Source organism: Drosophila elegans, unplaced genomic scaffold (genome assembly GCF_018152505.1).
Source record: "Drosophila elegans isolate 14027-0461.03 unplaced genomic scaffold, ASM1815250v1 contig_149, whole genome shotgun sequence".
Classification (NCBI taxonomy): Eukaryota; Metazoa; Arthropoda; class Insecta; order Diptera; family Drosophilidae; genus Drosophila; species Drosophila elegans.
This window is the reverse complement of record NW_024545513.1, coordinates 529680-543355: the sequence shown is the minus strand read 5'-3', so window position 1 is coordinate 543355 and position 13676 is coordinate 529680. Positions and strand designations below refer to the sequence as shown.

Here is a 13676-nt window from a genome sequence, read left to right as displayed (position 1 = left end):
TGTTGTTGTACACGGCGGTGTTGTTGTAGTACAAGGTTGTGTTGTTGTTGTACACGGTGGTGGTGTTGTTGTACAGGGCGGTGTTGTTGTGGTACAAAGTGATGTTGTTGTTGTACACGGTGGTGGTGTTGTCGTGCAAGGTGTTGTTGTTGTACAAGGTGGTCGTGTTGTTGTACAGGGTGGTGTTGTTGTTGTACAAGGTGGGGTTGTTGTTGTACAGGGTTCTGGCGTTGTTGTACAAGGTTCTGGTGTTGTTGTACAAGGTTCTGGTGTTGTTGTACAAGGTTCCGGTGTTGTTGTACAAGGTTCTGGTGTTGTTGTACAAGGTTCTGGTGTTGTTGTACAAGGTTCCGGTCTTGTTGTACAAGGTTCAGGTGTTGTTGTACAAGGTTCTGGTGTTGATGTACAAGGTGGTGACGTAGTGCAAGGTGGTTGTGTTGTTGTACAAGGCTCCGGTGTTGTTGTACAAGGTTCAGGTGTTGTTGTACAAGGTGGTGGAGTTGTGCAAGGTGGTTGAGTTGTTGTACAAGGTTCCGGTGTTGTTGTACAAGGTGGCTCTGTGCTGCAAGTAGGTGGTTCAGGGCTACATGTGGTGGGTTCGGTGCAAGTGCATGTTGGTGGTTCAGTCTGAGGCGGCAAAGTACTGCAAGTGGGTTCACAGGAATCCGTAGAGGTGGGTACGGTCGCAGTGGTTGCCCTAGTGGTGGTCTTCTTGGTGGTGGTAGTCTTAACGGTGGTTGACCGAGTGGTTGGGCTTGCCGCGGAAAACCCAACCAGTACCACCAGTATACCAATCAGCACGGGAAGGTGCATCTTCATTGCTGCATTCACCACTGAGAAGCGCTTCTTATATACCACTGCAATCCGCCCTTGACCCACCATTTAACAGCTTTTATGTGCACTCAAAAAAATATGTTAACAGAATCGGAAGTTTAACAAGCAAAATGTTTGCTGGCCCAATAAAATATTCACAAGTTAAGTTGTAAAAGTAAACCTTTTTCCCGATAATAAGGAATATTAATGATAAAAGTTAGCTTCCCATAAAAACCCTTTGATTTTAGTTGCACAGAAATATTAATAATGAAATATATTTCATTATATTCTTATTTTCAGTGTCGAAAAATAATCAATTTTTTTAAATTTTTTTTATTTCCAAAGTGTAGAATGAGCAGGTCTTCCACAAATATTTGCAGGACAGAAAGGTCTGTTTTCCATTTTTGGACCAAGCGTTTAACTTAATCCAACTTAATATTAACACCAACTTGAGTTTACTTAACCGCAGCTGTTCGAGTCTTCCACGTTTTAATTACCATATTGATCATGGTTTTGTTTAGTTTATGTTGTCTACATCAAGTTGTGGAAAAATTTCGCGTGCTGGTTGTGTGTGCAAATCAAATGGTGTTTCTGATATTGTTTTTAAATTTGGGATATCATTTTTTTTGTACTCATACTTGGTATACCCTTTTCAAAAACATTTTTTTTTAATATTAACTACGACGAGTTATAATTGAATAGCTATAAAAGCGATTTCCACTTTATTTTCTGTTTGATCATGATGTAAAATTCTCATAAAACTAATCCAATTCTAAATTTTTTACTAAATACAAAGAAAAAAAAAACGAAAACTTTATTTTCTGTTTGCTTTTGTGTGACTTTGAATTCATTTTGTTGAAAGGCAGATTGAGCTTAACACATAATTATTATTTAATATGTTACTCTTGAAGATCGTATTTGAAGAAATACCGTGCCGATTATAAATCTTGGTGGGTTGAGATTATTTTCTTTACCGTGCTGGCGAATTTATTTAATATTTCTCTTTCCAAATACCGTCATCGCCGGGTACCAATTATCTACTCTATTGTTATTCAACGTTTTTGTTTCGACAGATTTCATTTGCGACTCTACTTTAACCTTCACTTGGGTAAATAAAACGGTGCCTGGTGTTTTGACTATAAATTGCGACGAGACCTTAGGTGGTCCGTTAAAGTTAGACAGAAGATATTGCCGAAATGAAGTTGACAAAGCTAATGCTGACTTTCCTTTGCCTAGGGCTTTTCGTTGCCCTGGTGGTGGGTGTCGATACGGATACGGATGACGATACGGACTTGAATACGGCAGCCGATTCCGATGAGGAGACTTCTACCACGACCGCGGCCAGTGCCTCGGATAGTTCCAGCGCATCAGATGATAATTCCGAGAGTGATTTGGGTGCGGATGACGGCTTAGGCACGGATGACTACGATTCTGATAGTGATGCCGCTCCACCAGTGGTACAAAAGAAGAAGGCCAATAATAACAAAAAGAAGGCCAATAACAACAAAAAGAAGGCCAATAACAACAAAAAGAAGGCCAACAACAACAAAAAGAAGGCCAGCACCAACAATCGCAGGAAGGCCAATAACAACAACAGGAAAAAGTCCTCCAACAACAACAACAATAGGCGAAGGAACAACAACGCCAGGAGGCGTGGTTAACCCACCAAAAACTGTTAATCAAAAAACTTTCGGACTATATTCATAATAAATACAATTTTTTTTGTTCATGATTTAATAATTGATTGGTGTGCTGGTGTGATTCAACAGCGCACAAAAACATTGCATATTTTTGGGGTGCGGAAAAAATGAAAGGTGGACAAAAATGCAAAGCTCATAGGTAGAAATAAAAAAAACATAATCTGAACGACCTATTCGTGGAGGTGAACATTAAAGATTCGTCTGAATATTTTTCAAATAAATTTTTTTTTTTAATTGTTTTGTATTGAATAAAATTGCGCACTGAAAAGATCCTAAAAACTCTTCTTTAATTTTGAATAACTACAAAATGTTTAACAATGCGAGTTTTCTCTTGCAAAAAAAAGTTGTGCAAATTGTCTATAACACTCAAACAATAGCGCACATTTTATCTTTACTCGCACAAACATTTTGCAACAAAGCAGCGCTTGAAGTCATAGAAAATATGTGTTATACAAGCAAATCGAACTAAACACAAACAGAACCTATCGACAAGCTTCAATTTTAAATCGCAATATATTATGGACACAATGTTGAATATGCTGCAAACTAGGCAACAATGTTTTTTGCCACAATGCATTGACATGCTGCAGCATGAGAGCAAAATCACAACAGGTGTCGATGACTTATCGATACCTGGCTTTCAGGATAGGGCCCGGCTTTTTGAGCCACCCACAATTTGCTCAATTATCCAGGCTATAAGTTATTCAGGCCCAACTGACACAAACACACTTACAATCTCACAGAGAGGGAAAAGTCAACAGCTTTTCTCCGTTGGCCAACTTCCTGCGGTGACTCAAAGTTTCTGTCACTTTAACTTTTCTAATTCGATTAAGTCGACTAACTGCAAATTGATTTCATTGTAAGTCGCTAATTGGCCGCCTTTATTGGCCTAACTTTTCAGTTGGCCGGGTTGCCTTTGGTTTTTAAGTTCGGTTCAGTTTTCATGACGCATGGGTCACGTTGGTCGCTCTCTAATACTTTCATTTACCCACCAGTTGTGCAAACACTGCCAAAATTCGAAATAATTAGACCGGCTTTGTTATCTAAATTTGCCAAATTTATGTTTTGCTGCGGCTTTCGCTCCAATTTGCTTTGTTAACGACCTACTTGAAGGCCAAATGTTTTGTATTCCCCGCTTAAAATGTATATCAATTCGAACCAAACGCGAATTCTTAAGCTTGCAATTGAATTCTTTTAACTAAATTAAATTAAATTATTTACCATAGAAAATTGAATTTCTCATTCAATGCATTCTATATTTATAGTCTTTTAATTTAATATTATATTCAGTTTAATTGAAGTCCTTGTTTTTAGTTGCTGCATAAATAACTTGTTAATCGTTACTGGATGTTTAAACATATCTTTCCCCCAATTTATTATCGGTTGTATTTTATAACTAAATTTTACACAATTTAAAATCAAAACTCACCGAACGTTGGCCAGCGTGTGGCGTCGGTTCTTGAGGTACCGACTATGGTACTTCTGCAGGTCGCCGATGGACCCCTGCTCCGCCTGCATCTTGCTGGTGGGCAGCAGCTGCGAGTTGCTCGGGTGCGAGGAGGCGAGGGCGGAGGCCGACGACGAGGTCAGCCGGTGGTGCGCGGCAACGCTGGCGCTGCTGCTGTTCTGGGTGGTGGTGGCGGTGCCCCCGGTGGTGCTGCTAGAGGCCAAGGTCTCGTTCGAGTTGCTCCCAATGACAGTGGTGGCCGACGAGGAGCCTCCCGCCGATCCGATGGGCGCAAGGACGATGCGCGACCAGCAGGACTTGTGTGGCTTGCGGAACTTTAGTTTGATGCGAGGCGAGGGCGTAGAGGAGGTACCTTTAAAATAAAATATATGTATTATCATAAATGTATAAAGGAAATATTTTATACAAAATACCTAAAATCGATTTTGAATTAAAGCTTTAATTTTTTTTATTTTATCTAGGCACAATGTGCACATGAGATTTCGGCTAAAAAAAAGTTTTAAATTCAAGTATTTCATAATTTTTAAATTTTTTTAAATATGAATTTATTAAATCATTTTTTTTTTTGTATTATTGCAAATATGTTTTTTTGTTGAAATGGAAAATTGGGGAAATTTGTTCATTAGAAGTTTATACCTGCAATGTACTCCTGTGGTTGCTGACTGCCAGTGGGCACTGTGCCCGCCGAGGACGAGGTGGCCGACGAGTGGTGGATGCTCTCACAGCTGCCGCAGTAGCCACTGGCTATGGTGATCGGCGGAGGCTGCTGCTGCTGCTGGTCCTTCAATGAAGACTGATGCTTAAAGTTGGCCTGCTCGGACTCCTCCTCCTCTTTGATGTGGGGCAATGGAGAAGTCTGCGGTGGACAGCTGCAACGCTGCTGCTGATTCTGGCCGGGATTCGGATTTGGATTTGAGTTCTGATTTGAATTTGATGCTGGATTAGGACACGTATTCTGCGGATTCGTAGAGGGATTGCTGCCGCTGTACAGGGTGACCTGGCTAAGGATGTTGCCGCTGCTGGGCACCAAATGTGGCTGTTGTGGCTGTTGCAGCTGCAACTGCAACTGCTGCTGCTGCTGCTGCTGCTGCACCACTGCGGTGGGTGAGACGCTGGCGTCGCTCAGCGTTTCCGGCTCCGCTCGACGGGCAACCAGACCGCTGGCCAAACTGGCCGCTGCTATATCCGCCGCACTGAGCTGCTGGTCCAGCAGCTCCTCGTCCACGTCGTTGATGAGGGTCTTCAGGGAGATGGGCGTGGTCACCGATGTATCGATGGTGTCCGCCAGCGAGTGCTTCTTTGTGCCGCCGTACAGATCCAGCTCAGATCCCGAACCGGTGTTGCGGTTCAGCAGCAAGTCTTCCTTGGCCTTATTGTTGTCCTGATTGTTCCGCTCCTGCTTCTTCTCCAGATTGTCGTCCTCCGGATGTATGACCTTGAGCTCGTCCGGCGACTGGGCTGCGGGTGTTTGGGGCGGACTTGTGGCGGGGGCTGCGGAGCCGCCCCCGCGACAAGGGAGGCAACACCGAAACACTGTGCCACCGAAGCACTTTGTCTTTGTCTTTGATTTTCGCTTGCTACTACAACTCCCGACGCCTCTGGCACAGCCACTCCCACTCCCGCCGCTGCCACTCCCACCGCCCCCTCCAACGCCGCCACTGGCTGCCAGGCCGTTGGCACTGCAGCTGCCACCTAACCCCTGGCCGTTTCCGGTGCCGTTAGCGTTTCCGGTTCCGGTTCCGTTGCTGCTGCCACTGCCGCGATGCTAAAAATCGTACACAAAGAATTATTCAAAATCAATCAGAGTTTCAATCAATTAGTTTCAAGAAATACTATATAGTCTTAAGAAATTCTACATCAACCTGGTACGCCTTTTTGTCTTGGTTATAGAATAAATAGGTTTGCTAGTCTGGCTAGTCTGTGGTCAAATACAAAAAAAAATGTTTAAAATTAAAAACCTTTAATACTGCTTTCGCATTTAAAACCAATAAAATTTGTAATATTCCTATAATTTTTGATCAATATAAGTACACTTATGTAAATATAGGACATTTTTTGTAGCTGATATTTTTGATCAGTCACTCAAACAGTTATTTATTTTATAGCCAAGACAAATAATTGTAAATTTTTAATATTAAAACAAAATTTGCTTGAATTTGAATCCTATTCCCCCTCAACCTTGGCCGCATTTTTGTTAAACGAGAAACCCTGCGTGAATCGCGCCAAACGCATCATCCCCACTTCGATTGGGAGTTATCCCTTGCGCTTAAACATTTTTTGTCTAGCGGAGATCTGCAAAGAAAATAATAGAATAAAAATGGTATTAGCAATTAGCAAATATCTTTTTTTTTTTCAATAATATAATTAAATTAATTCTTATAAAGTAGCTATGTAAAGTCAAAAAAACCATTTCAATTGTACCTTGTTTTGTTTCTTATTCGTAAATAGAATTGGAATAATTAAAAACACCATATATTTTGAGGCCAATGTTTAAACGCAATTAATATAATTGAAATGCTTCCAGTAATTTCGTTTTTAATGCCATTTTTACTCAACATTAGAGGTCGAATTCCCCGCCACACTTCCATGTCAATTAGCGTTTAAATTCGCTTTTCTACTTGGCCAACAGCTTCTGTTCCCCCGAAAAGACCACTTAGTTTCCCCCATTTCGACTTGTTCTTCCACCTGAAAGTATTCCACCTGGTTGCTCGGCTGGGTGGCTGTGCGGCTGAAAGTGGGTTACTCACATATTTGCCCACATTTGCGAGCGACATCCGCTTTTACAGGGACAGACGTCAGCTGCACAAACTGACCCACATCCTGGCTGTATGGCTGTATGGCTGTATGGCTACCAACTTTAGCTCCCCCTAGTTAGTACATCGTCGGAAATCGGAGGAACCGAATCGAATCTTTGCTAAAGCAAAAGACAATGGAGTGGAGACTGCTGCTGATAGTCCTGCCCTGGCTGCTCATCTGCAAGGTGCTCTACAAGGTCGAGGACTTCACGGAACCGGATGTCGTCTACAGAAGTCTGGACTATCATCCCGAGGACTATATCGACTCCTTTACCGACTACCAGAAGCATGACTACTTTCAGTACTAAACTGAGAAAATACTCTCGTGTTTTTATATGTATTTTTATTTTTATTTTGTTTTAGTTTTTTGTTTTTGTTCAAGTGGCTTCAATAAAGCATTGTAAAGTTATTGTGTTTGTTCTGTGCATATTTTATAAATTGTTGTTTTATTTTGAGTCAAAAACTTTTCTGCATTACACTGTGCTACAAAATGTGACCTTTGTTTCTATACATGCACATAATAATAGATTTCTGTTCAGTTTCTAAATCTACACTGGTAAAAAAATACGTAGTAAACCCAAATACTTTGACCGAATTTAAATGTTTTCGATTTGATTTTCATTAATTTCGCTTTTAAGTTATTTTGAAAATGTAATTTAAATTTAAATTAAAAAAAATCATTGAATTTCAGCAAAAGCTACAAGCGTATATAAAGTTCGGCTTGCCGAAGTTTTCTACCTGTGAACAGTAGTTATAAAAGTCTTGTTCATTCATTAAACCTAGTCATAAATCAATGACAAATTGAGAAAATGTTTAAGAAGTAAACATTGATCAATAAAATGTTCAATTAGCCATTATTTTCTGGTAATTTTTATTTATGCAGCCTTCTTAAACGGGCAAAAATAATGTTTGCCTGCAATATTTCCGTAACAAAATTTCGAGGCCAGCTAAATTTATACAAGGCATCTTTGAACATGTGGAAGACACAAATTGCAAATATTTTGCATAAAAATAAAATTTGCAAAAAATAATCTTCAAATATTTAAACAATTTGCATTGTTTGAAATTGAATTCTTATTTGTGAAAGAAGACATGTGACTCAATCTTGAATAAAAGATAACAAAAATTCCGTTTCTATTTATTTAAGCGAATAAAATTAGAATTTGCAATATTGTATTTATAGAAACGGCATATTAAAGTATAACCAATTTCTTTATGTTTAACGTTCATACTTTATATTTGACTTGTTCAAAGTGTTGGTGGGGCTGGAAGACGTGAGGAGTTTGATGGAGCTCTATGCTTTTCGCCTACGTTTGTCCTCATCTGCCAAGCTATGCCAAGCTATGTGACCAGTTTTGGGCCAAAGTAAAGATGACGCTCTCGGCGAAAAAGATACAAAAGCAAATCACATTTGTTCGCCTCGGCGCAATTGTTCAAACAGATTTTGGAGATTTCGGAGTAACTACACAACTGCGAAATTAGGTATAAAAGGCCATGGCCGCCTGCTTGTTGTCACCAGAGTCCCAGTACCATCCACTGGCTGTCCACCATCCACCATGAGGTTCACCTGTGTCCTTCTGCTCCTGACCGTGGTGGTCTGCTCCCTGCTGGTCGGCCCCACCGGAGGAGCCTCCAGTCCCACCGCCACCTCGGCCACGGCCACAACGACTGCGGCGGCCCCCACGACCACGGCGGTCACCACAACCACGGCGGCCACCACAACAACGGCGACCACGAAAGCTTCCGCATCCAAAGTCGCCAAAACGGAGACCGTCACTAAGTGGAAAAGGAGGCGCAAACTGCCACGACTTCGACGCCGTATTCGACGCAGTGGCGGTGGCGAAACTGTCAGCAGCAGCAGCAGCAGCAGTGAGTCCACCAGCTCCAGACGCTCCCGCCGTCGCCGCCGCCGCAGCTACATCGGAAGCGGTAGCGGAAGCGGTAGCCGCAGCAGAATAGCCCGTCGCGTCCGCCGTTTCACCAACTGAAGAACCTTGACAATCACTCTGATCCGATCCCGATGCCAATCCCGACCCCGATCCCTGATTCCCAATCCCGATGACTACAAAACCACATTACTTTATAGTGTCAATAATTTGGACAATCTAACTTGTATTTTTAAGGGGCATATACCTTTAAAAGTTTGCAGTTAACATTTCTATTAATCGACGTTCATTGAAATCTAAGCTTATTTTTCAATATATCTTCTTAAAACAAGAAAGAAAGCAAACTTCGGCAAGCCGAAGTTCATATACCCTTGCAGCTATTGCATGAATTAAATACTTTTGAAAACATTTAAATTATGATTTACTTGAGTATATACTGAAAAACAGTGAAGCTATGATGATTTGCAGCTCAATTATTAGATAGTTATTTTATATATTTTTATTAGTTCTATGGGAGCTATATGATATAGACGTCCGATTTTGATAAAATTTAAACCATAATTCTGAAATAATTAAACATTGCCATATGTCGAAGAACTAAACAAAAAATTAAAAAACAGAAAAGTTATAATTTTTTTCATTTATTTCTCCGATTGTTCCTATGGGACCTATATGATATAGTCGTCCGACTTTGATGAAATTTAAACCGTAAATCGAAAATATTTAACCATTACTAAATGTTGAAGAACTAAACAAAAAATTAAAAAACAGAAAAGTAATAATTTTTTTTCATTTATTTTTCCGATTGTTCCTATGGGAGCTATATGCTATAGTCGTCCGATTTTGATGAAATTTAAAACGTAAATCGGAAATATTTAACCATTACTAAATGTCGAAGAACTAAACGAAAAATTAAAAAACAGCAAAGTTATAATTTTTATACCCTTGCAGAGGGTATTATAATTTCAGTCAGAAGTTTGCAACGCAGTGAAGGAGACGTTTCCGACCCTATAAAGTATATATATTCTTGATCAGCATCACTAGTAGAGTCGATCTAGCCATGTCCGTCTGTCCGTCCGTTTATATGCAAACTAGTCTCTCAGTTTTAAAGCTATCTGCATGAAACTTTCCCAAAAGTTGTCATTTATTTTTCCGATTGTTCCTATGGGAGCTATATGCTATAGTCGTCCGATTTTGATGAAATTTAAACCGTAAATCGGAAATATTTAACCATTACTAAATGTCGAAGAACTAAACAAAAAATTAAAAAACAGCAAAGTTATAATTTTTTTTTTATTTATTTTTCCGAATGTTCCTATGGGAGCTATATGCTATAGTCGTCCGATCTGGCTCGTTCCGACTTATATACTACCTGCAATAGAAAGACAGCTTTTGGGAAAGTTTCATGCAGATAGCTTTAAAACTGAGAGACTAGTTTGCATATAAACGGACGGACAGACGGACATGGCTAGATCGACTCGCCTAGTGATGCTGATCAAGAATATATATACTTTATAGGGTCGGAGATGTCTCCTTCACTGCGTTGCAAACTTCTGACTGAAATTATAATACCCTCTGCAAGGGTATAAAGATTAATACTTAAATGTATACAGAGTGCTTAGTCAAGCTAATAAACTTGATTGTTTGCTAAACTCACACAATTGAGCTTCAAAATAAAGGTTAACAAGTTATGCCAGAAGCCTATAGTTTTGCATTTTATATTTGTATTTATTCAAGAGAGTTTTGTAAGATCTGGTACTTCAGTTAAGCTGCAAGACGTAGCATACTTTAATGAGAAAAAATAATGTCCAGGCAGAAAACTATCAAAACAAATTTTAACTACAATTTCAAACTGAAGACCGGTTCCAAAATTGTTCGGACTATTTCGGATTATTTTTAAATATTAATAGACCATTGGTTTACAAAAATTAAACTGTATTTGTAATTACCTTAATAAACTAGCGGTAACATTATTATTTTAAAACTATAGACAAAATTGGATCTAGGGAGCGTCATGGAGTTAGCATTGGCAGTGGCGTGGGTTCAACATTCAACATTTGGTAAGGTTTTTGCCCAAAACAAAGCAACCGCTTTTGGGCAAGCAAAAATTAGCAAATTTTCGTTTTCGTAAATTTTAGTAAACAGCCAAAATAGTAATTTTCATATTTTCGATATGTGATATGCTTTAATGTTCCCAAATAGTAACATTTATAATTAGGACTCTTTAAATACTATATATATATATCTTAACGACTTAGTATGATATCTCTTGGGCGACAATAAGCATGAGTTTCTATTTATTACGTTCAAGCTCAGCTGATCTTTAGTGGAAATATGTAAACTCATGATCAAAGGGCTCAAATATCAATAAATTTATATCTATCCGAAATCAGACATCCTTATTCATAAACTATTAAAAATCCAGACGAGCATTAAATATTTATTCGTCAACGCTTGGGCCTCCAAAGTTGCGTTTCCATTGAAATCCATTAGCACAAAACCGAACTTGGGGAAACCCTCAAAAGCCCCAAAAGGAAAATTTTGCAAGTTTACCGCCTGATAAATATTCGTAAGCAAAAACTTTTCAACCCCAAAAAGGGAGGCGGGAAGTTCGAAAAGCTGTTGCCATAGATACCGAACACTTACACACATGTGTTATAAAAAATATTAAGAGGAGGAAAAAAACTTCGAAAACAACAACCACGATTTCCATAACAAACGAAGCGTCAGGTGGTGCGGGCCCAGAAAATTTGGTGCACGAAAACCACTGAGCAAACAGGCAGAGACAACTCCACTCGAGTAAAACTGTTGTGTTGCCATTACGCAATTAATTATTGTTTATAAAAGCATAGTTTGCGGGCTGACAGTTAAATAGGAAAGCCGTTAAGTATGCAAGAAAAAGCCGAAAACTTATACTGCCTTCGTAAAAAAGAGAACAAGATGAATGAAAAAGTTTTGAGGCGGTAGAATAAGCTTTAACATTTCAGTAGAATTTTCGGCACAATTCAAGTGGTAAATCAAAAAAAAAGTAATTTAAAACTTGTTCTTCTTCTTGTTTTGAAAAGAATTAATATTTCACTAAAAAAATAATTTCAACCGATAAACGCCATACTTCAATTGAAACAAATCGAAGGCAAATGTCCTCAATAATTTTTGGCTGGCTAACGAGCATTTTTGTTACAAAATCCGCCTGATAGAGCCATAAAGCAGGATGTGCGTATATTTGTTATTGATTTTTATTGAGACATTTGCAAAATTAATGTCTATGATGCGATGCGGAAGAGTATTGCCACCTGGGAAACTCCCTCGACTTGTCGAATGATGAGCGGCATTAATAAATCAATAGCGTTTTGATGGCAAATAATTCGAGATCTGCTCTGGGGATGCAGCCACACGCATTGGGGCATCGATGGCATATATCCACATCCTCCGTATCCTTTTTCCACATCTTCGAACTCGAAATTCCCCACAGACCTTTGCCCTTTGGGGCAAACACAACCCGACCTTCACTTGTGTGTGTTTGGACCTTGATAAGCGACTTCCAATGACCAAGGGCAGTGCACGCGGAGAAGTATTGGGTCTATATGATCTCTGTTTTTTATTTTCGATTACTTTCTGTATTTTTCAAGTTAAAAATATATAAATTCGTATGTTAACATAACAATAACGGAAGAGGAAGACTTAAATTAAACCTTCTCTTATATCCTATTGTTTTTATTCGTAAATAAAATAATTTAAAATATTTATATTTCCCATTCAAATTATATAATCAGTGATAAAACAATGTCAATATTTCCAAACAAGGTCTTTAATAACGTTTCTTTCCGTGTAGCTATGCATCCCAAGTTGAATCCGCAAACTCGTGTCGAGTTATTTTATTGATTGATGCCAGCAAATCCAGTCGATGTTGCTTCGCCCAAAATAATAAAAAGAAAACAAGCAACAACCGAATGCCATTAATTTTGCTGGGAGTCCCTCACAATGGATCAAGTGGAAACACTGACTTGTTGTGGACGCAACTCCGTGACATAAAGGTCGACATGGAGATGACGGAGTGGACAGGGACATCACTGACCTGTTTTCGAATCGCAAACTGTACTGTGCCCACTGAATTAATGCACAGAGATTCGAGCCAAAGTCGGGGACTTAACTCAAATTGAAATGATTGTTTTTTCAATTATAAATTTTCCTACAGTTTGCATGCTTTATTTAAATTGGCATTCAAGAAGCAGTCTGCAGGAAACAAACCGGGTTTTATTAAAGTTGAATATTGGTAAAGCTTGAAGCTCAGAAATGAATTATTTTCTGTCATTACGTAGAAAATTGCAAATACAAAAAGTTGCTAAAAATGATGGTCTAACCCCTTATAAAAATGAAACAATGTCAAAAATCTAATTTTTCGATTTTAATTGCTGTTTTTGTTCAATAATTACTAAGACCCAGTCTCCCATCTTTTCATGTAAACTACCATCTAGCTTGTGCCCGTCGTTTGGTTGGGCCAATTAGATACGCAAATACGAAAATGAAATGAAAATCCCCCTCCCATGTGAAGGAAACTCGACGACACGTGGACCCATATGGTGTGGGCGTGAAAGTGGGCGTTATTTCGATTTATCCATGCGCCGCCGCTTGGCCATTTCACTTGATTTTCCAGCCGTCAGAGGAATCCGAGACCGCCTGTGGATTCCTGCTGTTACTTTGCCCCTAATGAGCAGTTTAATTATGCACGTTGATTGATTGATTCTAATTGATGAAAAGCCAGCAGCCGCAGCAACCACGGCTCATGATTGAGCCGTCCAAAGTTTCGGGCAGTCGTTAAAGTTAAAGTGCATCCTCAGTAAGGACCCAAAAAATAGAGCTACATGTTTTGCACTTCCGTTGCCTCTTCTTTTCGGACAGAACAATTACTAAAAGCGCATAAATTTGCACAAAAAATAACCAGGAGCGAGGATGTAGCTGTTAAGAGCTGCAGCGGAATATTTGAATATTTACTTTAGAGTAATTTATAAGGCTA

General features: G+C 39.3%; 4 protein-coding genes across 6 annotated transcripts in view; 3 read left to right on the top strand and 1 right to left on the bottom strand.

Annotated features, from left to right (window-relative positions):
- Positions 1–6242, bottom strand: part of LOC108135885 (cAMP-specific 3',5'-cyclic phosphodiesterase) — a 116389-nt gene extending 110147 nt beyond the window's left edge. For all 3 annotated transcript variants that reach the window (XM_017256790.2, XM_017256791.2, XM_017256792.2), the window contains exons 1-3: positions 6160–6242; positions 4618–5746; positions 3943–4333 (exon numbers count right to left, since the gene is read on the bottom strand). In XM_017256790.2, coding sequence (XP_017112279.1) covers positions 3943–4333; positions 4618–5746; positions 6160–6216 — 1577 coding nt within the window. In that variant the 5' untranslated portion in view covers positions 6217–6242. The remainder of the gene's footprint in view (positions 1–3942; positions 4334–4617; positions 5747–6159) is intronic.
- On the top strand, positions 1975–2540 carry LOC108135897 (pre-intermoult gene 1 protein). The gene has a single exon (XM_017256813.1). It carries the CDS (start codon positions 2010–2012, stop codon positions 2472–2474), a length of 465 nt encoding a protein of 154 aa, XP_017112302.1. The 5' UTR covers positions 1975–2009; the 3' UTR covers positions 2475–2540.
- A 646-nt stretch (positions 6243–6888) lies between the features above and the next one.
- On the top strand, positions 6889–7084 carry LOC108135901 (protein new-glue 4). Its single transcript, XM_017256818.2, has one exon. The coding sequence runs from the start codon at positions 6911–6913 to the stop codon at positions 7082–7084; it is 174 nt and encodes a 57-aa protein (XP_017112307.1). The 5' UTR covers positions 6889–6910.
- Positions 7085–8332: 1248 nt separating this feature from the next.
- Positions 8333–8764, top strand: LOC108135883 (protein new-glue 3). Its single transcript, XM_017256786.2, has one exon. It carries the CDS (start codon positions 8333–8335, stop codon positions 8762–8764), a length of 432 nt encoding a protein of 143 aa, XP_017112275.2.
- The last annotated feature ends 4912 nt before the right edge of the window (positions 8765–13676 follow it).

Excerpts from the sequence above, each read along its gene's own strand:
- LOC108135897 (XM_017256813.1), top strand. The coding sequence starts at position 2,010 with ATGAAGTTGACAAAGCTAATGCTGACTTTCCTTTGCCTAGGGCTTTTC.
- LOC108135901 (XM_017256818.2), top strand. The coding sequence starts at position 6,911 with ATGGAGTGGAGACTGCTGCTGATAGTCCTGCCCTGGCTGCTCATCTGC.
- LOC108135883 (XM_017256786.2), top strand. The coding sequence starts at position 8,333 with ATGAGGTTCACCTGTGTCCTTCTGCTCCTGACCGTGGTGGTCTGCTCC.